The following is a 23,884-nucleotide window of genomic DNA, read 5'->3' on the forward strand; positions in this document are numbered from 1 at the left end:
CTATGAAGAAACAGGAAGGAAGCTGACTTCCTGGAAGTACTCAGCTTAAGGGAAACAGATTGATGACCTTCATATGTCTCCCGTCCCATGTTTATCCTTCCAATTATGAGATTCACATACACATACACCAAATAAATCCTGGAATCCATTTTAACCTGAAAGAAACAACAAAACACAGGTTATAGAATCAAGTACTTTCTAGGTCCTTCCTATAAAACTTGTTTAGAAATTGCTCTTTTCCAGAAAGTGTTTAAAATGAAGATCTTGAGCATTATTTCAACATGAATGTCTTGAATTAAGTTAATATTTCTTCCCTTTGGTCCTCAGGCTGGCTTGAGAGTCCAAGCGTAAGTACTGGGTTTGAAAAGATGGTTGCTTGTGAAGTGCTCACCACACAAAATGAAGACAGATCCCCAGCACTAACACAGGTACTGGATATGCAGCTTTTGTCTGTAACACTAGCACTGGAGAGACAGAGACAGGAGGTCACTGGAGCTCACTGGTCAGCCTAGCTAGCTAAATTATTGAATTACTGAACAAGGTTCAGGAAAAGACCTTGCCTCAAAATAAATAAATAAATAAATAAATAAATAAATAAATAAATAAATAGAGGCACACTGGGAAACATATCTGTTATTGGACTCTCGCCTCCACATATGCCTGCACACTTGTGCACACACACACACACACATCATACACACGCAAACAATCAATATGACTCAGTGTCTGCAACTGGCCAGAAAGCCCCTGAGATATGCCGGTCTCTACCTCCTCAGTATTGGGCTGACAATAGTGTCACCACAACTACATTTTTTAAAATATTTATTTATTTATTATGGATACAATATTCTGTTTCCATATATGCCTGCTAGAAGAGGAAAGCAGATCTCATTATAGATGGTTGTGAGCCACCATGTGGTTGCTGGGAATCGAACTCAGGTCCTTTGGAAGAACACGCAATGCTCTTAACCCCTGAGCCATCTCTCCAGCCCCCCACAACTACATTTTTTATATGGTTCTTGGGATAGAACTCAGGTCTTTGTAATTGTGTAACAAGCACTTTACTGACTGACCAATCTACCCAACTCCTTTCAGTTTTAAAACACAGACTATGCGTACAAACCCATCACTGCCCTTGGTAAGTCACTTTTACGTTGTAATCATAGGGCACAAGAAAGAAAGCAGTGCTTGTACTAGCATAAAAGCACTAAATCTAGAGGCTATCTTAAGTCAAAGGGATAGTCAGTGCTTCGTTCCTGGCTTCTCTTAAGTTACATTTGAGATGAAAGACTCAAGTAAGCCCTTTAAGATTTAGGACTGTAAATGGAGGAGAAATCTAATGGTTTTAATAAAATGCACAATAGACAAGGAGAAGAGAGAAAGCCATTTTATTGGTTCAATTAAAATGGAGAGAGGAGAAAGGGAAATCCCTTAATTGTGATTTTCTTATGAAATATTCCACAGAGAGACATTAGTCACAGTGCTTGTTTAGAGATTACAATCAGCAAGCTTATGGATTATCTGCATTAACACCAGGAATTAAAATGAATGGCTTTTAGCTTTATGGATTAAATTTGCAGGTATGCTGTCTTGTTAGCATAGGAATAACTTTGTTTCTTAACATTGATTACTGTACTGGGTGATGTCTGCAGAGGGACTGGTTCCTGATGGAGGATTCCTCCCTGCCGGGTCTCAAAATGAGGCTGTCACTGTTCTGCCCTTCAGGGGCTGGGTTGGACGGTGGTTGCTCAGAATAGGAACATCTGCCTCTCCCTCTGCATTTGAAAGAACACTGCGGAGCTGTGCCAGCTGTGGGGTGAGACATTTAAAGGATGAAAAGCTGTTAAAGTCCAAGAAAGCACTTTGTTTCCAGAGAAGTTAATGCATTGTTAAAGACAGTGGTGGTTCTTTTGGTGGGCAGGAAGGAGGCTGCAGTAATGTCCCCGCCTCTGCACCAGGTATTAACTGAGGCACAGTTAGCTCTGTCAGAAAATCAGCTTTCACTCTGTTACTTGGGAGCTTCTGCAATTGATTTGTCAGTTCAGCACCCCTTGATTTCTCACAGCATTCCTTTTGGGAGTTGTTCAGATTAAGTGGGTGACAAAGGGCCTGTAGGAGTGCTTGGTGTACAATGCCTCTGCTCCACAAGCATCAGTAAATGGCAGGGCACAAGGCTGTGAGAAACACAAAACAGTTCGGGAAAGGAGCTCTTCCATCCAACAGCAGCAGCATCTTTAGAAACAATAAGCCAGAAGGTGCTTTAATCGATATTTTAATTTTAACTTTAGCTAGAAAAACTGAGACGATTTGACCAACTGTTAAGTTGGGCCACCTGAGAGCCATTGTGGAAGTTCCAAGGAGAATTCACTGTCTGTTCCTGACATTCGGAGAAGCCACCTAACAAGTTTTGACTTTTCTTTATGAAGAACATCAGGAATTTGGAACCTCATAAGTCTATTCTCTACATAGAGTAAAAATAATTATTGGAAGGACTTTATCTATCTATCTATTTATTTGTTTGTTTGTTTGTTTAGAAAACTCAGGGATCCTTCACTAGAAATAAATTCATTTTAATTGATACCTGCTCAGGGCTGGCAGTGATGCTCTCCTTGAGGATGAACCAGGTCACACTTTCATGAAGAGGAGGGTGAGTCAGAGAGCCAAAATAAGTCCAGTAATCCCGGGATGAAGGAAGGAGACAGGATGGATCAAAATTTGTGAATGGGGCTCGTTTTCCCTGAGAACAAAAGCAGTATATATTATGCTATAAAATGTATCAATCTATGCCCCTTTATATATTACCTAGAGATTTTTGGTGCATTTAATTTTGACTTTTCTTCTATACTTGTTTAATGTCTGATATGTTTGTGAATATGAACAACACAAATAACATAAAAATACTATGTGGAAGTTTTGGACATTAAATCTTCCTCTTCATTGGTGGATGATGAAAAAAATCTAAAAATTTTCTGTAATTTATATTTATCAAAAGATACTTAATATTCATTAGGAAACATCTTAATTTCTTTGGATAATGCTCTGTCCTGGTCTAGGGGCAAAGGCATTCAGAACAAGCCCATCAGTTACATTTTATTCTTATTTATTCCCATAAGTATTCCTGATCAGTTATTATTTGTATAAAGAAAATTAACTGATATTTGTAAGGTAATTTTTATACAACTAGTTTTACCAGACTGTTTTTTTAGTCAATCTAATTTTTTATTTGACTCCTTTAAATTTTCCAGGTAGATATATCATCGACACATAATTTTGTCTTAGTTTTCCCAATATTTAGCTTTATGTTTTGTTCTTTATTTGTTTAATAGTTAAAGTTTTAATTATGTCAATTGTGATGGTGGTAGACACTCTACTATTCTTTTTCTTGACTGCATTAGAACAAAGTCAGCTGGAGAAACTGATGATATGAATTTTCATGTTTAATCCGATAATATAATGATCTAATCAAAGATTAGTTTTAACACTATCCACATCTAGAGTGAACTCTACTTGGTCAAAAATATGACTCCATCAATAACGCTGTTGCAAATGATTTGCTGTAATTTCAGAGTTATTTCAGCCATACTACTAGGAAAGGCTGTGCTACCCGCTGAGCCATCTTGCCAGTCCCTCTAGTAACATTTGGTGTTTGTCCCAGCTTTTTTTTTTACCAAAACTGCTCAAAAGATTCATTTTTGTCATTGTTTATTCTATAAAGTAAATTCTTCATTTATTGATAAAAGTGTTTTGTATTCATCTGTAATTTTATTTCTTTTTTTTTTTACTATTTTCTGCTTTTATCCTCACTATTCCTTCTATTTTATTTTCATATATTTTTGACATCCTTGAGTAGAATTTAAAGAACATTCCACCTCACTTAATTATATGCTCATTCAAAGTTCTTTTCTGAACTCAGCATAAAACAAACTTATTTTTCATAAAATACAATTATTCTACTCACGGTGAAAATAATGATAATTACTTTGACCTTCAAAATAAGGTCAAACAGTGTTAAGACAGTGGTGCTAAGAATGAATATTTCAGAAAATCCATTAAGGGTTTTAAGTTTGGTTCAGAATCAGAGTTCTCAAATAGGCTCTTCAGGCCCATGTTTCATGTTCCTAAAGAATTCAAGATGTTCCTCTTCATGAAACAGAAAGCTCTCACTAGAGTGTGATTGGTTTTTAGCAGATCAAGAAGTGTCTGATCAAAAAGTCACTTTTTTGATTGGTTTTATCAGATCAAAAAGTGTTCTACTAGGAACAAGCACCAGGAAAACAAAACAAAACCAACTCCTACATCAATTTCTCCAGGACAAGAAAGGTTTCTACGGCACCTTGTGTCTGCTATGCTTCTATACCTGTCTTCCTGTTTCTCATTTCAAACAGGCAACTGGATGATTTATGTACTTCTGTGTGTTCTTGTCTTCAGAATTCAATTAACTTACTTAGCTTATTTACCTTAGTTTTAACTGAGTTTAGGGCATCGAGTACTTTCTGCAGGTTTGGGTTGGTTGGACCAACCTAGAGAATTAAAAGATAAAGAAGGTGTGAGTTGTATACTGATACTTATAAAATATTCTGTAGTCAAAATTTATTTTTTTCAAGTAACATCAATAACTGGAGAGTGACAATTATGTAACTCTTATGACTCACCTTCACCAAGACACCAATGATTGCTAGCCCATCAGCCTTTGAGATGGCTTCAGCAGCACTGGAGTACTTTGCTGAATTCCAGTGAACTATGTGAAGCTAGAAGGGGCAACATGTAAATAATTCACTATTAATATTGTTGCAAAGGAAAAGACAGAAGATGAATTACATCTTAATTTGTTATATTTGAGATATTTCATGGTAGTGGTAGACAAACTCCATGTGAACCCTCATCTTGTGGGCAACTAGCTTTAGGATAAAAGGTGAAATAATTTTCTCTTCCATGAGAGAACTTTGTCAGAAGGTTCTTGACTGCTTGGAAGTTTGGGCATATCAGTGCTTTTCCCAGGATCCCCTCAGTCAAATTCTGCAGTCTAAACTCTTGGTGAAATTTTAGGCTCACACATCCACATGTGCCTGGATGGATATTGCCTTTATATCTCCATATGATGTCTAACAGATGTCTGAGGAGTCATATGGCTGAGGAAAAGCTTGAGTCCTCATATTATACCTGTCATTTTCTCCTCTTAGGAAAGGTAACAATATTCTCCTAACTGCTCTATCAAAAACTACCACAGTTATATAAAAAAAATCTCATGTTTTACACATTTATCAGCCTCCGTGCCTAGCAGAGTATACTTCTTCACTTGGTCATAGCTTGGGTTTTGTTTTTTGTTTTTTTTGTTTTTTTTTTTTGTATTAACTGCTGACTTCCTGGAATTTTCTTTGTCTCTATTGTTAGGACTGAACTCAAATACCACACCTCAATGAGTAGATTACCCAATATAAAGTGGCCACCATAACTCAAATCTATTGTTTTCATGCATTTATCTGATCTCTTCTTTCTCTCTACCCCCTCTCTTTCCTTCTTAACTTACCTCACTTTTTAAAAAAGCTTTTTATTTCCCTACAAAATGTAGATTCTTCTCAGTTACTTTAAAAACAAAAATCTAGCATACTATAACAACTTAATAAATAGTTGATAAATAGAGTAATTAGAACACTAATGTTGAGAGCAATCACTCCCCAGGCCTAGTTGAAGGGTCATCTCATTGTCATTTATACTTCTCACTCACTGACAATTCTCTGTATGCACTCACACCGCCATTTAGTACTGTTTACTTAATTCTCACCATTGACTCATGTGTTATCTCCTCTACAGAACTGCAGGTAATGTTACTGATCACTTATGATGTGGAAGCTGGCTTGAACATATAAGGATATTAATGCTATAGTACCTAACTATAGAAGAAAAGAATCACATAGCCAATACGGCTCAGCTTTGACTCCATGGAGGTCAACGGAGGAGCTTGCACATGTCACACATTACCTATATCACCTGGTGTGTCCTCCACACAAGCTTTCGAGATGAATATTAAATAACATGTTGAACTTTGTGACTAAATGTTTCTCATCATTGGCTTAGATTATTTTTCTCAATTTATTTGAGTAAATATAATCCCTGATTTAGATGCCATGAATATTTACAAGTATCCTTCCTAAAGCCTAATATTTTAGACTTCTATTCCACTTTAGTCAACCTTCAGTTTTGCAGAAAGGAAACTAGGAATAAGTTTTTATAGCCGTCTGAAACACTGAAAGTTATTATTTAAAAATTATAAAATAAAACAAGTTATAGCTGTATTCAATCCCCTAGCACCTAATTCTATCACAATAAACTGCATATATTTTAAAACCTCTTCTGTGAGAAATTTCTCTTACATAGTTACTTCAATAGGTACCTCAGATACAGGCATAATGTAGTCATTGAAGGATTATCTGATAAAAACAACAACAACAAAACTCAGTGGAATATAATAACAAGTAGATATTGTAACTGTCTATCAAGAAGGCTAGTTAAATAAATTCTGATATTTATACAATGAAATACAGAGCAGTTATTTTTAAAAGAGATAAAATTAAACCCCTTCTGACTTGTAAAATAGTGATAATACATTGGCAAGTGGGGAAAAGCAAGTTTCAAAATCATATGCGTTATAGAGTTCATTTTAGCAAATTAAAACGAAAATGGAATCATAATTATGTACACACACCTCTCTCCTCCCCCCTTCCACCCTCCCCCAAGGTGTCAAGATGTTTTTCATGAACTCTTACCTATAAGTTTGGGCATTTCTTTAGATAAATATCTAAAATATCCCTCTATTGCAATAATAGTGTGCCAGTGTTTGATTTTAATGGATTTATGCATCTGTCCTACAAAGACCAGCAAGCTCTCCTCTTTGATGTCATTCAGAGATGCTTTGGAGGCATGCTCATGAGCTGTCTCTCGTTAATATAATACATTACCTCTCCAGAATATTTGACTCCATCCACGGTGTGCTCAGATCCATGGTCGTTGGAGTTGCCCCAGTGAAAATGGAACTGGACAAGCCGATAGGTATCAGAGAGAGGGCCCCCTTTCAGAACTAGAAGGAAAGAGAGGTACTCTCAGCCACATAATTTCTAGTTCATATTTAATATAAATCAATGCTACTTTATGTTATGTGAAATTGTCAACATTTCATTGTGTTTCCACTCCATATGCCCGAGGATGACACTCATATACAGTGTCTTCCTGATTATGACAGCAACAATATAGCTCATGAAATATTTACAATTTCCAGCAGAGAAACAAGTTTACCTGTTTATGTTGCCAAGATAATATATTCCAAAGTGAATAAATTATATGATCACAGACTTTTCTTTGATCTCTATTAATTTACAAGTTTACTTCTTCATTCAACCTTACTGTGTGGCTAGTAAGTACAATTTCTATTAACTAAAAATTCACTGGCACTTGTTTTTTAAAAACAATTATTGAAGATATGACAATGTAGTTTAACTAATTTGTTGAAACCCTATGGCCAGGGACCAAGAGATACTGCTTGTGGGGCAAGATCACTTTTTAAACGTTTTCTCTGAATGACAGTCCAGCCTGGTGAATCTGTCCAATCATATGATTACCTAAGCAAAAGACCCTCTAGACCTAACCTATTATTAATAAGGGGCACACACCTAAGGTAGCTAACATTTAAAATTAGAATTTGGTGGGAAAGTAGGGCAAGAATGGCATTTCACATCGCTGGAACTCTTATAGAACAATTCGTTAAGAGCTTATTCAATAAATACTGATGGAGAGTTGACCATGTGGCAAGCAACATTCCAGATTCTCAGGTATGATGGGATGCACACCTGACTCCTTATTAAGCTCATCCACTCTCATCCTGTTTAGAATATTTCCTTTATGGCTTCATGTTTATTGTGATTTTTGTACTAGACTCTTTTGGGAAAAAAGTTTCCTCTTACAGAAATAATGATAAAGATCCTGGAATGGCCAGAATAGGAAAGATGGCTCAATAAGAAATAGAAGGATTGCAAGAAGAGCTGGGAGCTCTGCAAGCCATCTTCCAGGAGGCCACAATGCCTCCCAGTCATTGCAATTGTAAGATAAGAAATACATGTACAAAATACACAGGACGCTGTGCTGTTTCAGAAGCTACTCTGACTCTTGCCTGATCTTGAGACTGTTTTTCCTATTGGTTGCCTTATTTAGCCTCAATATGGTTGCCTTGGCATTTTTTTTTTTGTATCCTCTTTTGTTTTGTTTACCTGTTGTCTCTTAGACCTGCTCTTTTCTGAAGAGAAGTGGAAAAGTATCTCTACAGGAGAAGGGATGTGGGGAGGATCTGGGAAGAGTGGAGGGAGGCAAAACTGTGGTTGGAATGTATTATATGAGAGAAGAATCTGATTTCAACAGAAAATATATTTAGTAGACTCTAAGGAAACAAGTATCAAAATTGTCTTTAGGCTCACCAGATTGGTTACCACTGTCATCAAAAACTACTTGGAAGGAATGTCCCACGTTAACAATTTCTTTGGCAGTTGCAGGATTATAGGTGACACTGATAGGTTTCAGAGAGGTGTCATGTTTGACGTCACTGGTTTTGATATCAACTGGAGATTGGTTGTTTCCATTGGCAATGGGATACAGCTTGCTCCATTGGTCAGGACCTATGGGAACAAACATGTCCACGTAACTACAATTTTACAGAATGCTTCATTCCAAGTATCAGGACTTCAACTCTTTGTTTGTTAGATTATGATTTAGTCAGGTGTCTTAAATGGCATTCAGTATTTGAAAATGTACCTTTCATTACTATACTAATAAACAGTATATTTGGAAATATCATCAATACAGGCCTAATTATGCTATCTATACAGTTAGAGTATAGAAATAGTATGCACATACCAAATATATTTTTGTAGATCTTTATGCCCAAAGGCCAACTACTAAAACTACATACAAGGATACTGTAATTATTCAAAAGTGCATCAAGTCATTAATCTGTGACTATACAGTTAAGTTAACTGATTATTAAATTTAACAGAAGAAGTGGGAATGAAGTGTTATTTTGACAAAAGCAAAAGAAGTGCTCTTACCGTTTTTGGCATCATATCCCCAGTCTGCACTTGCCATGATCTCCTGTTTAGTTTTGGTTCCTGAAAAAAGAAATGATATGTAGAGTAACCAACTGCTCCTGTGACTGCCGCAGAGATCTTATGCGACACCACGGGTTTTTATAGAAACTTGTCTGCCTATAATAGTCCACTATTTCATAATCTCTGCGTATCAGGAAGTGTTATATCAAAATAAATGGTATTGTAAAAATGTCTCTTGGGATTAGGTCAGCTCTAATTGTTTTATTGTAATATAAAAATTAAATATCAAAATCATAGATGTTATTAAACTAGTCTTGTTCTCCTACGCTTGTGGAAGACATGGCTGAATATTGACTGATGTTTATCAAATTTTCTATAATAAAAAGTACTTTGTGCCCTTAGGATTTCTAGTGATGCCATAACTGGTTAACTAAACAATGTTAGCAACAGTAATTTAATAAGGAAATGAATGTGCATGATTATGAAATGAATGAGCATCATCCCTAGATCTTAGTAAGCATTAAGAAGCACAGCTTGAAAAGGAACTTAATTTTATTTAAATAACATTTTTAATCTGATGGTGCTCCATGGATTTTTCACATACAACATCATTTTAAAGAGCACATGTGCATTATAAAACATTAAATTCAGTTAATGGTCACATTACTTAGAGTTGATTTCGTGACAATAGTACTCAATGTCCACTCTCTTCATTTAAAAGAATACAATCAGGACAGGAACCAAAAACTATGGAGAAACCCTGTCTCGAAAATCCAAAAAAAAAAAAAAAAAAAGAATACAATCCATCACCATTAACTATAGTTAACTTGCTCTACAATTCCTGTCTAACTGTAATTACTATGTTTTAGTCATCTCCTTAAATCTTACATTGAATTACTATATTAATCAATGCATTTAGAACAACATCCTTGCATTATTACATGATGATTCACTATAGGAATGTCTTATATGGTATGGTAATACATTTAAAGTTTTAGGGGCAACTCCCACAAAGAAAGAATTAGAGGGAGAGCTGTAAAGTTTAATGAGGGTCCAACCCTCACACGGCTCTCACAACGGGCTCTCTCATTTTTATGTCTAAGCTAAAGGAACGGTGTTTAATGCTTTTGTCCATTCATAGGTCTCTTCCACTATACTTCCTGAAGATTATAACATTTGCTTTGCTTTTACCCCTAAGAAGATGCTCAATCAATACAGGCTTTGCTCTTCTAAACAGCTTATTTCTTAAAACCATCAAAGGTATAAATGGAAAAAAGCTTTTTGCTTTTACTGATAGACTGTTTTGAAAGAAGCCATATACCCCTGAAACTTAATCACAAATCACCAATATTAATACAATCATTTCCACTTATGAATTTCAACGTATCTCCAGAACAAAGGACCATTTCTGACCTGAATGGTTATTACTGACTGGTCCACTATCTGCTATTATGAACAAAGAAATACAAGAATTATGTTACAAAATAAACAAAGTTTATTTGAGCTCATTGTTCAGGAGGTTTCAGGTCAAGATAGACTGTCCCAGCTCATTTGATCTGATAAGGTGTGTCATGGGTAGAATGCATTCTAAGAGGCAGAAAGACAAGAGGCAGAGATCCAGTGGTTTTCAGCAATCCTCCTCTGTGTTGTGCCCCCAATGCGTGGTTAGTATTTTCTGAAGCCAAACCTCTTAAGGATTTGTCCTACCTCTCAATAGGTGCCTCTCTGAGGACCAAACTTTGATACATGGACTTTTGGGGGTGTTCAATATCCTAACAGACATGGTTTTGCCTGAAATGGCACATACATTTCCCAAATCAAGGGCTATTAAGTTTGACATTAATCTCACAAAGCTTCCTAAATTTCATGTCCTTGCAGAAATGGTAGTTTTGGTGCTGTTGTGACAAAATCAGCCTTATTTTCAGGGAATAATTTAGTCATAGAACATAGTAATACTAGCCAGGTCATTTCTGCATTAAGATAGATAAAACTATGATAAGCCAATTTAAATGGTTTATCTGAATTTTATACATACCACTTCCACCATTTTGATCTTTCTCTTCACTTACATTGAAGACATGTGGATACCTTTGTTCTTCTCGTGTCCATCTCAGTGCTTTGTTCCTGTGGACCTGCCTCCTGGAGTCAGAGCTTGCTAAGGCTCATTGTTACCCTCTCACATATGACTTCCAAACCCTCCACTGTGTCTCTCCATTCCCAGCCTCTCTGCTATACCATTCTATATTATTTAGTTTATAATCTTGGTTACATTAGAAATTATTTTTGGTCACATCATGAAATTAGCAGATTCACTATAATTTCAGATTTTGGAGCAGGATTGGTTTCAGATCAATGATATTCATCTCATATACGAGCAAATGCTCCAAACACTTGAAAAACTCAAAAACTGTAAATCCTTTTTCCATTCCCTTTCAGTCTGTTCTTCTTTTACTTGCTTAGCATCTGCAATAGTCTCTGTAAGAGTACCCCTGGAAGGATAAGACCTGGGCCAGGTAGCTTTCCACCACCGTGTTCTCTCTCTTTAACTTCTGGAAAAATTGGTGCTATATATTGGTAGACAGAACAGCTGAAAAGTCTCTTTAAGCTGCATTTCTTTTGTTTTCATGAGAACACTATGGGCAAGCTGCTCAGCAGGGTTGTCTAATCTAAACTCTATGGTGTGTGGAGAGTGGATGTGTGAGCGTGTGAATGGGCTTTATAGAAGGTGAACTCATGACCACATTTGGACTGAGCAGAAAGAATCTTTCCCTCACACTTCTATTAATGGGATGGTGAAGTGACCAACTGCCCCTGTCAATCATTTCTGGGAGTGTGAAAACTTTGGTTCTTAGAAGTGTCAAATAGTTTGACACGTTGTGTGGCAAAATTTAACTGCTCAATTTTTATGTGAATTTTTATTGTGCTAAGCTGAAAAAAAATCCAAGATTCTTAAGGCTACTATTGCTATGATTAGTTTTTAACTCCCCCACCCGCCACATGTCTTAGAGCATATTAACTTTGAAGGCAAATTTTAAATCAGTAACCAACTCAGCTCTACACAAATAATGACTTTAATTCACAGTTTCAGGGAATTTATAGTGTCTTGTAATTTGGCATGTTTGAAAAACTTTAAATTGTAAACATATTTAGTTACTGTCTTGTTTACTAAAATAACCCCGCTGGAAAATCCTTTTGAGAATAGGAATATATAAACATTTATTAAGATAATAGTCCATACATCCTTCGTTGCCGATTGGAACACCCTCATATTTATCTTTAAAGCTGAGGAATATTATTTGTATCTTACCTTCTATAACTGGTTAAGGAATGTGCTCCCCCCCCCAACCAAATGACCTAAACAAGAAACATTTTCACATGAAAGCAAGGTATGTACAATACTTCATAAGCCATAAAATGAATTTAAACCCAAGTGAGGGCTCGAGAACAGAGTTTGATTTTTAACTCCCAGGCAAATAGACAATTACATAAAGCAAGAGAATTGAAATGATTGCATGAGGCCTCAAATCCAAACAATTGCATAACAGATCTGCTCACCACAGCTTAAACTAAACACCACAAGTTAATCTAAAAGGAGATAAGTTTTCAAGTGTAAATATCAAGGAAGGTGAAGGACATTTTTATCAGTGATCTTGTGATAAAATCTTTCATGTACCTTTTTGAGGTTTCCATCTAAAATCATCTTGAAATTAAAAGTTCTGCTGTCCCCCATTGCCTTTATTAACTCCTAAACTCTTTTATTCTATCATAGTAGATTTTTAAAATACACTTGCAGTTAAATATGTCCTTTCTTAAATCCCATGTTTCTTAATGCATTATTTACAGAAGATATGCCTTGGATTGACCTGGTAGTGATTAAAAGGTGCTCATGTGTGAGGCTTATTCTTCCATTACTTCTATAATATGATAGTATCTAGACTGGGTGATCAACAAATATCAAGTGTGTTTCCTAAGCATTGGTAGCCCCATTAGCTATAACTGGGAGCTATATGAATTATCCCCCCATCTAATTTCCAAGAGTTATATTTAAGTGAAACAAGTTTCTGACCAATTTCTGACTGTGCATATATTATTAACAATACATAAGCATATATGATTAAATATGCATAATATATCATATTACAAATGTATTAATAACATATTATTAATATGGAATACATACCACTCTTTGTGTACTTTTACATATGTTGTTTAAGTGAAGTTTTCACATATAGCAAGAGCTATAGACTATCTAACAAAACCCCAAACACCAGGCATTAAAAGCCCTCCTTTGAGTTGTTGGACATAGTTGTCCATGATACTCTGAAAACATTCTAGGCAATAAATACTTGCCCTTGTTTGTCTCCCAGAGATGAAAGGCTAAGTTCCTATAGTTGAAGACACCAAGTACTTAGCACAAAGGACCCAGGGGATTCTGAGATGGATCTGACCTGAAAGCTCCTCAACTGAGCTTTCATGGTACCAGAAAGCTCTATGCAAGCTTCCAAAGGACTGAGCAACCAACAGTTCTACTCAGTCTATACCCTGAACCACAGCAACAATCAACATGGCACAGAAACTCTTAGAATGCAGTAGTGGCACACATACCTTAATGTTAACCAGCAGCTCTCTAATTGGATGTAAGGACAGCTCAAAAAAGGAAAATTGGGCCTGATATTGGAAACTTGGCAGACTACCCAGGGTTATTGAAGTCATAGATCTTGAAAGAGAACCTACAATCTCTACTTTAATAAACCAGCATAATCCCTAACTAGATTTTAAATATTTATCCTTATACCCAGAGTCTTTTATGTATGACTATAACCAATCATCAAGAAAACTTCATTTTGAAACAAATGAAGGTCAATATAGAAGACCACAATGTTGTGAAGATTTATGAAGACTGTTTTATCTACAACACAACTCCTGTACCTAAGGCTCATGGATCATTTTGAAAGAGCGGGCAGAAAGACTGTAACAACCTGATGATCAGGAAGTTTGCTGTGAAACTCTCCTAGAGATGTCAGAGAAGTTACACCTATGAAGTCTCAGTAAAGTGGCTACCTAAGCAAAACCTGACCAAGACAATACCAACAGACATGCTAATTGTGGAAGGGGGAAAGCTGAGGAGGCCTCAACCCTAGACAAAACTACAGATGACTGAGGAATGTTGAGAGCTGGACAAACAGTCTTCCTCAGAGAAAACCCATCAACCAGTAATCCAATACCAAATTATCAGCCCTGCAAATATACATAAAACAACATGATTTAAACCAATCAGGTTATGTTTATATATTTTGGAATACACATGTATGCACATGTGCACACACACATACAAATAACAAAAACTAAAGAAGAAGGGGCCATGCATTTTTGAAAGAGAGTAAGGGGAGGATGCATAGAAGGGACTGGATGAGGAAAGGGGAGGGGGAGTAATGTAACTATATTATAATAATTAAAAATATTGTGAGAGTGAATGCAAAGTGACGAGCTGCTTAAGGTTACTGCTTCCTCCATTTCTCTGTTGTGATAGAATTTATTCTTGAGCTCTGATCCAGAAAAACACATTCTTACCTTTAAAAAGAACAAGAAGGGAATTATTACAGGTGCTTTTCAAAGAAGAAATATTTTCTTTTATGCAGTCCCATGAAAAGACACTTTGAGTCACTATAGCTTTACTTGTATGACCTCCTTTGCAATTTTCAGTATTCTGTGTGGTGAAAGAACAAGTATCTGTATTTTCATTTCAAAATGAAGGAAGAGTCCTTCATAGTTGGGGGGATTGTCCTACTTGTCCAAAGTGGGTGATACACATCAGACGTAGAACCTCATCTTCAAACTATGTCAAGAATTTTTCACTAGTATGAATTAACTGAAAAAAATTACCCAACAACAGCCTTTCTCCCATTACACTTATTTCATTATTATCAAAATGTTCATTTAAACAAGGATCTACCTTACAATGGTCACTGTACTTCCCTGGAGTATAGATGACAGAGTTGACACATTCTCTTGACTCCTGCTTGGAGCTTGGTGTCTTTCATGGTGCTGTCTATGATTGTGAGTCACTCTCTTCCCCAAAGGAGCATAGACTGTAACTCTGCACACATCCATAGCCAGTGTACACAGATCCAGAGAGCTGAGCTATTGTTTACTTTTCTACCGAGGTTCCCTAAGTGCTCACACATCCTATGCTTTTGTGTAGAAACCAAGCAATGCATGGCTTACACCACCAGACCCCAGTGTAGCTTGCGAGGACATTTCTCTACATTTCCACAGACATTTTCTCTATCTCTTCCAGGTGTAGAGGTGAAGGATAGATACTTCCCTTATGTTTCTTCATCAGGGAGGCAAAACACCATTGCATTTATAGTTGAATCACTACAAAAGACATCAGGAAAGTTTTCTGTTCTCTTAGCGGAGGGCAAAGTAAACAAGTTTAAATGAACGCACTTTTTTAAGCCTGTCTTCATTAGGTAAAAGTTTATTTGAAGGAATTAATTTAGTTGATAATGGTTATCTCTTGTTTTGAACTTCCCGTTTTTCTTTCTATTATTTTTTGCAAGTTGTTCCAGGCAAACATATATAGCATAAATATTTTGCTTCAAAAAATATTTAAATACTGGTTTAAGGAATGTCATAGCTCTTGGAGCTTTCTTATGTGTGTGACTCCTCAGTACAGAGTATATACAGTATTTCCTTCTCTTTTTTTTCCAGAGTCAAGTGTTCTGATTAGGCCATGTAAGCAAGCGTTCTCAAATGTGACTTACAGGCACTGACTTTCTGAACTCCAGGGTTCTGGGAAATGTATCAAAGGACAAGATCCCTGCTGCATCCCCTGGGAACAGTATTTGGCCTGTCCCAGAGTTCCTTAATGTGCAGTACTTTGAAATTGCAGTAATATCTTTAAGACTGCTCCCAACTTTGCCTCTAATGAGTTGGCAAAGTTCCACAGAACCTTTGTGCAACTTCGCAAGGTTTACAAAAGCAGGGACGGAAGCTGGCCAGCGCTTTCATTTTCCATCATCATCCAGGAGGCAGCCAGAACCAGTTTGGTGAGAAAGAACTCCAGGAAAAACACCTCTCAGGTTCACGTCAACATTTTAAAAATGGGCACCCATACAACCCAAAAGAATCCTAAGAGCCCAAGTTGCTAAAAAGCCATGTTCCAGTTAAGGCAAATCCTATAACTGTGGATCTCTTGGGACACAAAGGGCTGGAGTGATTTGATCTGCAAGATAGATTCCTGGCTATGTTCTCCGTACCTCCAGCTGGTAATCCCCAGGGGAGCTGCAGAGCCAGTGCTCACATGGACATTCTTACAATGAGGTCTTTTGTTGTTCCTGTGCAGAGCTCTGAGAATTCTCATAAATTCCTCTGCAGAGCAGGATAAGATTTGATTGCGTGGCTCCTCACAGATGGCACCAGCTGTAGCTGCTCTTTTCTGTCTTATTTTTTGTTTTAAGAATTTTCTCTGTAGTTCTCATTCAGTTTCCAGTTGCCGATGCACATGGTATTGTTAGCAGAGGCCAGTTGTTCCCTCCAAGGCAGCACCGACTAGTTAGATGAAATCACCCCTAGGCACAGTCTGACTCAATCATTTATTCTAGTTAATAGAATGTTCTTAAAAGAATCATCATAATTTTATAGCCAGAGGCAAACATCACAATTTCAATGAATTATCCAGGGCTTAAAATGTAAGGGTAAAGTAGCAAGGAAAAAAAGTGATCATTATTTAGCAGTAGCTAGACAGACTGAATTTGAAGGAAAGGGTGATATTGTGTCTTTTATTAGATCAAATACTGACAGCAACATTCTGGCATGATGGACGTGCCTTCTGCATGAGATGACTATGACATCCTCTCAAACTACAGTCCTGAGGCTACATGCCAAACATAATAGATGTGACCTTTCAGTACCGTGGCTGCTGGCATGGCACTGGTGTAATCCTAGATCACTCATTTTTCCATTTGGATGTAGTTGAGACTGACAGGGCAGGTGTGAAGCCCAAAGTAACTGATTTATAGTCAGCTTTTAGACTCTTTCCTCCTTGCCTCTTCCAAAATAAGCTTGAAAATCTACTTCTCTTCACCACTTCTGTGGATAACCTGGAGACAAGAGTTGTGATATTCCTGATGCTTCTGCTAAGCTGATATAACTTGGAACATTTATCAGCACTGCTATCAAACGTTACAAGACTAAGCTGCAGCTTCTTCCTACAGAGGACATGGACTGCAGTGAGCAGACAAGCAAAGTTTGCCGTGCTACAGATGGCAGCATGGCTGTGGGCACTGCCTCGAGCACTGCAGCTTTTAGGAGTTGATTTTATAATTCAGTGACATATTGTCATTGATGCTAGCTAGGACACCTGTCTGCAGAGATGTCCCCAAATCACTCAGCACAACATCTAGGACTGGGTGGAGAAAGCTTGTTTGAAACTCAATGGCCCATGTCTTCCTAGGGTAAAAACCTGGGATAGATATTAGTGAAAATGGAGAGGGAGAGAACCATATTTGCTGTACTACTTATTGTAAGCAAGAAAAATGCTTAAAGCAGTGTAGGTCATATTTCAGGGATAGATATGTCTTTTCTTGAAACTGGCTTCAAGTTAACTTGAACACTGAACCCACACACTTATACTTGGTCTCATTTTTGTTTTGGACCACCAGAGATTTCCGGACCTTAGCCCTGGTCCTTCAGCCATGACTCTGACCTTCCCTTTCGTTGACTTATGTCACAGCTCTTACTGCTATATGGCTTAAGCCCCGCCTGTCTGCTGCTTGCCGGGTCAACCCATCGCTGAGGCCAGGACCCCTTATTTTTTGTGTCCCAGGACCTGTTACTGACTGTAGTTGAGTTCAGACAGCCTAGGCAACTGTTGACAAATGATGCTGAATTTATGCCAAGGAAGAAAACTGTGCACAGGGACAGGGGGAAGAAAGCAAGGCAACTTGTGCTAGGAACAGAGGGCATATTGAGTTCTCCAGTGGGTAAAAGCAAGCAATCAATCAGCAAGCAATCAAACAAAACAACAAAACCTCAGGGATCTCTGATCTTTGGCTCTTAAAAGGCATGGTTCAGAGAAGGGAATTAGATCTGAGAGACAAATGGCTTCCAGCAGCTTTGCTTTGTGCTTGCTCACCTACACTTGCTCAGATTACACTAATAATCTTATCAGGGATCTAAGAGAGACAGAGGGATCTTTTTGTGTTCCAGGAAAACCATGTTTAAGGGGAAGTGATTCAGTAGCTTTTTCCAATAACAAGACTGGACAGAAACTCATCTTCTGTAGTCACACCCAAATTTCACTTTTTAGTGAAAAAATCCATTCTAATTTCCAGAAAGGGTGCTAAAATGGAAATGTTGAGATAATCTTCCATTCTTTAAAAAAACACCTGCTTCCTTCAACATGCACAGAATAAAAAAGAGCTAATTGCAGTAGAAGAAGAGGGAGGCATTTTAAGTCATTGAGAATAGATCCAAGTCGCCATTTGCAGAGACAATAGAGAAACTGATTGGAGAAATCAGAGAGATTTGGTTTCCAATCACATATTCGGTGATGAGGGAAGCAGGAGACAGGAACACTGCTGTTGCATTGCTGAGGAACACTCTAAAACTGCTTCCCTGACTAGCATGAAGAGAGAAAATGAGCATTCTGAGTGGAAGGCATGCGGTGAATCATGGCATCCTGACCCTCAGATCTGTAGTCAAGGACACTGACACCCACTCCAGAAAAGCTTCCCTCTGACTGAAGTACCAGATAAGTCATCAGAAGAAAAAAAAAAGGGCCAATTTGCAGATGACCAAACACATTTTGTGTGCCTATTTCTTTGTAGAGGTTTAACTTTCTGTACTTTAAAAAATATGTGTGAAGCTGGTTGAACTGCTTAAGAGCCCTGGTTGTTCTATCAGCCAACCCAAATTCACTTCGCCACCCCATGTCCAGTAGCTCATAACTACCTGTAGCTCCTGTTCTAGGGAATCTGATAGTCCCTTCTAGCACCTAAAGGCAGATGCATTCATGTTCTCATACACAGCCCCAAACACACATACACATAACTAAAAATAAAATAAGTCTTTAAAGCTAAGAAAAAATACATAATCTGGACTGGTAAATTGGGTCAAGGGTAATGACACTTGCTGCTAAACATGATGGTCCTAGTGTAACCCACAAGGCCCCACATGGTGGAAGGAGAGAAAATTGTCCTCTGGCCTTCACTTTTGCACATGGTGAACATGCATGCACACGAGTGTATACACACACACACACATTCAATTTTAAAACAAAAATCAAAAGTACATGTTTTCAATTTAAGCAATAATAAAACACACCTTATTTTTCATAGTAGCTTAAAACTAAACATATAGTTGGAACCTAGGCATTTTTATCAATGGCAATTGTGATAAATTTCCTTTTCTGGTATGAAGGATCAAGAGTGTCGGTATGCAGTGGCTTCTTGTAATGCATTATACTTCCAGCATTTGACACAATTCCCATGACAACATGTGAACCCACTATAGTGACAATCACTTTTGAGGGTGGGCAAGAATACCTGATATTACATTTCAGGACTAGAGAGATAAGATTTGATTCCATAAAAAGGGACTAAGTCCAACTGTGTCTTTCCCCACAATTAGGAATCTTAAGACCACATTGAAAAATACCACACTTGTAAGAATAAAAGTTCTTTCTGAGTTAATCCACAGGATGAGTTGGCCTACAGAAAGATTCCTAACACCTTAATTGTGCAAATAGAAACAAATATTTTAACCTGATTGGACCTCAGTTTTGTTACTTGGAGGGATTTGTGATGGATTTGTGATGAAGTATAAAGGGGTGGTGTAAATTCTTTTGAGTGCTGACCAGTCAGTTTTCTGGAGATGTTTAAGAAGTGTATAGACAGTTTTCTGGAGTGTTTAGAAGTGTACACTTTATTGTACACTTATACAAGAATGCAAGAGCAGTTTGTTGCATACTGTGGCAACTTCTCTGAAGGGAATATCAAGGCTGAAGAAGGCCGACAACTATAGGGGCAGAACAAAGAGGCAACTCACAGAAACGAACGTGGAAGGAGGTGGGGCTGGTGGAAGTGACCTGGCAGAAGAGAGGTTTCTCCTGCCTGAGACCCTCCTCCTTTATAACACCCCATGGCTAGCTCATTTCATCTTTCAGATTTTAGGTCCAATGAAATCCCTCCAAATATCTTATTGACCTCATTGTCTCTCCATTTTTTCTAGATATTCCCTATCTATTACTTCAATTTGTTTCTTCAGACCATCTTACGATTGTTAAAATAATCTAGATTTCTTTTTGCAACTTCTTTATTATGTGCTTTTCCTTTTGGAAAAGAAGATTAAACCTTTATGTATTTTATCCACTTATATAGCTTTAAAAATAAAGAAATGAGACCATGTAAAGATCTGTAAAGAGAAAAGAACATGGAACATTAAGCATGGTGAGGTGTTGTGGTTTGCGGTGACCCCTCCTGAATCCTGTCTCCTGGGCTTTACTATACCAACTACTTCTAATGTTGACTCTGGGGTTGGCTAATGGGACAGCAGCAAACCTTAGAAAAAGGAATCATGCGGGGAAAACAGCCCTGGTTCCATCTCTTCTCAATATGAAATACTGCTAGGAGATCAAGCATCCCAGACGTGTAAGTAAAGCTTAGAATCTTCCCTTCCTCCAAGATCTTCTACTTAAGTTTAGCTGCATAAGTAAGTCCAGTTAAAACCAGGGGAGTGATCCCCTCATCTTACAGAACAATGATAAAAACATTTTTTGCCACTTAAGGTGATGAGGTTTCAGGTGATGTAGTACATGCAAAGAACTGGAAAGTGGCTAAGACAGAGAAGAGGGGAAAGTACAGAGTTCAGAGAAGTCAATCGGAACCTTGCCCATGCAAACTCATTTCATATTACACATGATGGGAAATGATTAACAGATTTAAAAGGAAAGTGTTCAGAATCAAAGAAGCTAGTTAGGAGACTATTTTAGTTACCTGTTGACTAACGGAGGGAGAAGATCCCAGCACCAAGCTGCAGGATCAGGACTTTAATGACTTTAGAGAATCTCCAATGTCTTTTCTAGAAACATTCTTTTGGGAGCCTAAGCCTCCATTTTTTTTAAGCCTCCATTTTAAATTTTAATGGCTTCTGGTGACTTAACCCATGTCTGTACATGTTAGATAAGTGCTCTACAACTGGGATACATCTCCAGCCATCAAACCTTCATCTAGAAAACTGGGAGAACAGCAGACCCCACACAATTTGAGAATAGGAGGCACATTCATCTCACTATGGGAAGAGACCGAATTGTCACCTAGTGCCACAGATATAATCTCTGAATAAGTAATACAGTACAATTACACATGAGCCTTTACAGGTCAGAAAGGTGAACTCAAGATGAACTGACATATATTCAAGGACTTACAAAGAAAAGGGCGACAAACTAATTTAGACTGCCTAATTGGGGAACAGGATATGACCAATGTAAGAGACTGAATTGAAAATATGTGAGAATGTTCATGATATGGGACATACATGACATGAAATATGATATTATAGTCAAAAGAAGCAAATGAGAGGAAAGAAATGTCTATTATTGGAACACACCTTAGCCCCTTCTCCTATGCTATGTCCTACCACAAGAAATGTTACCTTCTGTGATAATCATAACCAAATGTTCATTCAAAAAATGAGAACTCCCTAGTCTATTTTTATACTTACTGTTTCTTGATTTGCTTAAAAGAAAAAAATTAATATATTTTTATTGTAGTTTATGGCTCTTTATGTGTTTTAAGTTATCAACCAGTAGCAAAATGAAGAAAGGTATTGTGGCATAGTTATATTGTTGAGTATAAATGGAATCATCTGTATCAACATAGAAAATCCACAAAATGTATTAAATAAGCAAAGAAAGTTACATTGGAGAAATGCATATTCTATAATACTAATTGCATGAAGTTTAAAAAATCTTAGCAATAAACAGACAGCTTATAGACCACACAAACAATGTACTTGAGCAATTAACCACCAAGTAAAGACTGCAATGACTGTATTTATATGCAAAAAAATGGAAAGAATATGGAAGATTCTCACAGACTTTACCCTAGCTGGGAATGACATCCCCCGTGGCAATTATAGGTCACAACTGAAAGAAAGTCCACATGAAAGAGAAAGATTTCAAAGGACTAACAAGAACATCAGTGGAGAGAACATGTCCAGAGTTGTCTCTGAGTACATGAACATTCTGAATGATTTTCAGAGCCAGCCAAGTAAAGATCTGTGGGGCAGGGAGTGAGGATAATCTGGTTTACAGGCTGATGCTATCAATCAGTGACTTCACTGGGTAGGCAAGGCCTAGGGAATTGAAGGAACATTTAAAAATAGAACAGTCTAGGTAAGCTAACTCATACTAAACATAAGATTCCATGAAATTAAAATGATCATAGCAGGACCTTTCTTATTTTACATGGTGGAGAAAATTGAGAAAAAGAAGATGCCAAGCCTAAACATCAAAGAGGGATTGTCATGGAGCTAGAATAGAAGAAGGAAAGGAAGCTGAAGAAAGAGACTGACTTTATTTAGTCATCTTGTTTTCTTTATGTGTTTAAGAGTCTGATAGAAGCAGTTGCAATGGAATGTCACACACTTCTGTGATAGCCTGATGGACAGCAAGGTCTTTTCATCATCTGAACTCCTTGGGATAGTCTGGGCACACATATACTTTGAAAACTGAGTTCTATCTGGTTACAACCTTTTTGCTGGTATGGTACATATACACCAATGAGGAGACCAAATTCCTTGGAGGAACATGGAGAACGAATGCTGATATTTCATGAAGATTTTGTTTCTACATATCATTTGGTGGAAAGAAATTAAGTAAGCAAACAGAAAGTATAAAGGTACGGGAAGCATCATTTGAGTCCTAATAAATACTTGTCAGTCTTCTCCAGTTCTCTAAATATTTCCTGAAACATAAATCATGAGATTTTCATCCTTTTACTTCCATTCGCCCTACTTATTTGACATATTCACTAACTTTTCCTATTTAATAGAAAATTAAGCTCAGATAGACCTTGGTCATGAGGTGATAAATTAATAAGTATATGTGAATATGAAATAAAGACAGTACTGATCTTTATTAATCTACAAAGTAATCAAAATTGTTCTGTTCACTCAGCGTTGCACTTCAAAGCAATAAAAGTAGAAGATATCAAAGTTGTTACAACCAGGTGTAAAATGCAAGGTTTGGTTCCCATCCCCCTACGTTTCCTCTCGATTTTACTTTTGTAAATGGCATTCATAGCATTCTTCTTTCTTGAAAAAGAAATCTCATTTCTTTTTGAAGATTTTGTTTCACAAAACCTATATATCTAAGAGCCAGCAAGCTTAATGGCTTAAACCCATCTCCTTTCCATTACCTTCTACATCTGCCATGTCCCTTCTGCAGATCCATCCGACTCTGGGTAGGATTTATAAAACTATGAGAGAGATTGGATGTGGGAATAGATAGGGTATCCTTTTGAAAATAAACCAAAGAGGGGACAAGAGTTTAAAATGTTTGGATGGTATATTTAGGGTATGATACTCAAAGGAATTAGCTAAATTTTGTATGAAAAAGACCTAGATATTTTACTCTTAAACATGGAGATAAGACTGAGGGCTTGATTCAAAATTAGTATGTCCCTAGAATATGAAAGGCTCTGGGTTCAACCCTGGCAACCAACCACTTGACTACCTTAATGGTTAAATGGAATGTGAGTATAATTGTGAGAAGTGAGAATTGAAATAAA

The 23,884-nt window shown here is 37.2% G+C and overlaps 1 protein-coding gene across 1 annotated transcript in view; it reads right to left on the reverse strand.

Annotated features, from left to right (window-relative positions):
- Nucleotides 1-1,400: 1,400 nt before the first annotated feature.
- Ca1 (carbonic anhydrase 1) overlaps nt 1,401-23,884 on the reverse strand; it is a 35,573-nt gene continuing 13,089 nt past the window's right edge. Inside the window, exons 2-8 of the mRNA XM_057790888.1 lie at nt 9,090-9,149; nt 8,463-8,660; nt 6,957-7,075; nt 4,653-4,748; nt 4,458-4,520; nt 2,582-2,737; nt 1,401-1,809 (exon numbers count right to left, since the gene is read on the reverse strand). Of these exons, the coding sequence (XP_057646871.1) occupies nt 1,693-1,809; nt 2,582-2,737; nt 4,458-4,520; nt 4,653-4,748; nt 6,957-7,075; nt 8,463-8,660; nt 9,090-9,126 (786 nt within the window). The 5' untranslated portion in view covers nt 9,127-9,149 and the 3' untranslated portion in view covers nt 1,401-1,692. The remainder of the gene's footprint in view (nt 1,810-2,581; nt 2,738-4,457; nt 4,521-4,652; nt 4,749-6,956; nt 7,076-8,462; nt 8,661-9,089; nt 9,150-23,884) is intronic.

Source organism: Chionomys nivalis, chromosome 16 (genome assembly GCF_950005125.1).
Source record: "Chionomys nivalis chromosome 16, mChiNiv1.1, whole genome shotgun sequence".
Taxonomy (NCBI): Eukaryota; Metazoa; Chordata; class Mammalia; order Rodentia; family Cricetidae; genus Chionomys; species Chionomys nivalis.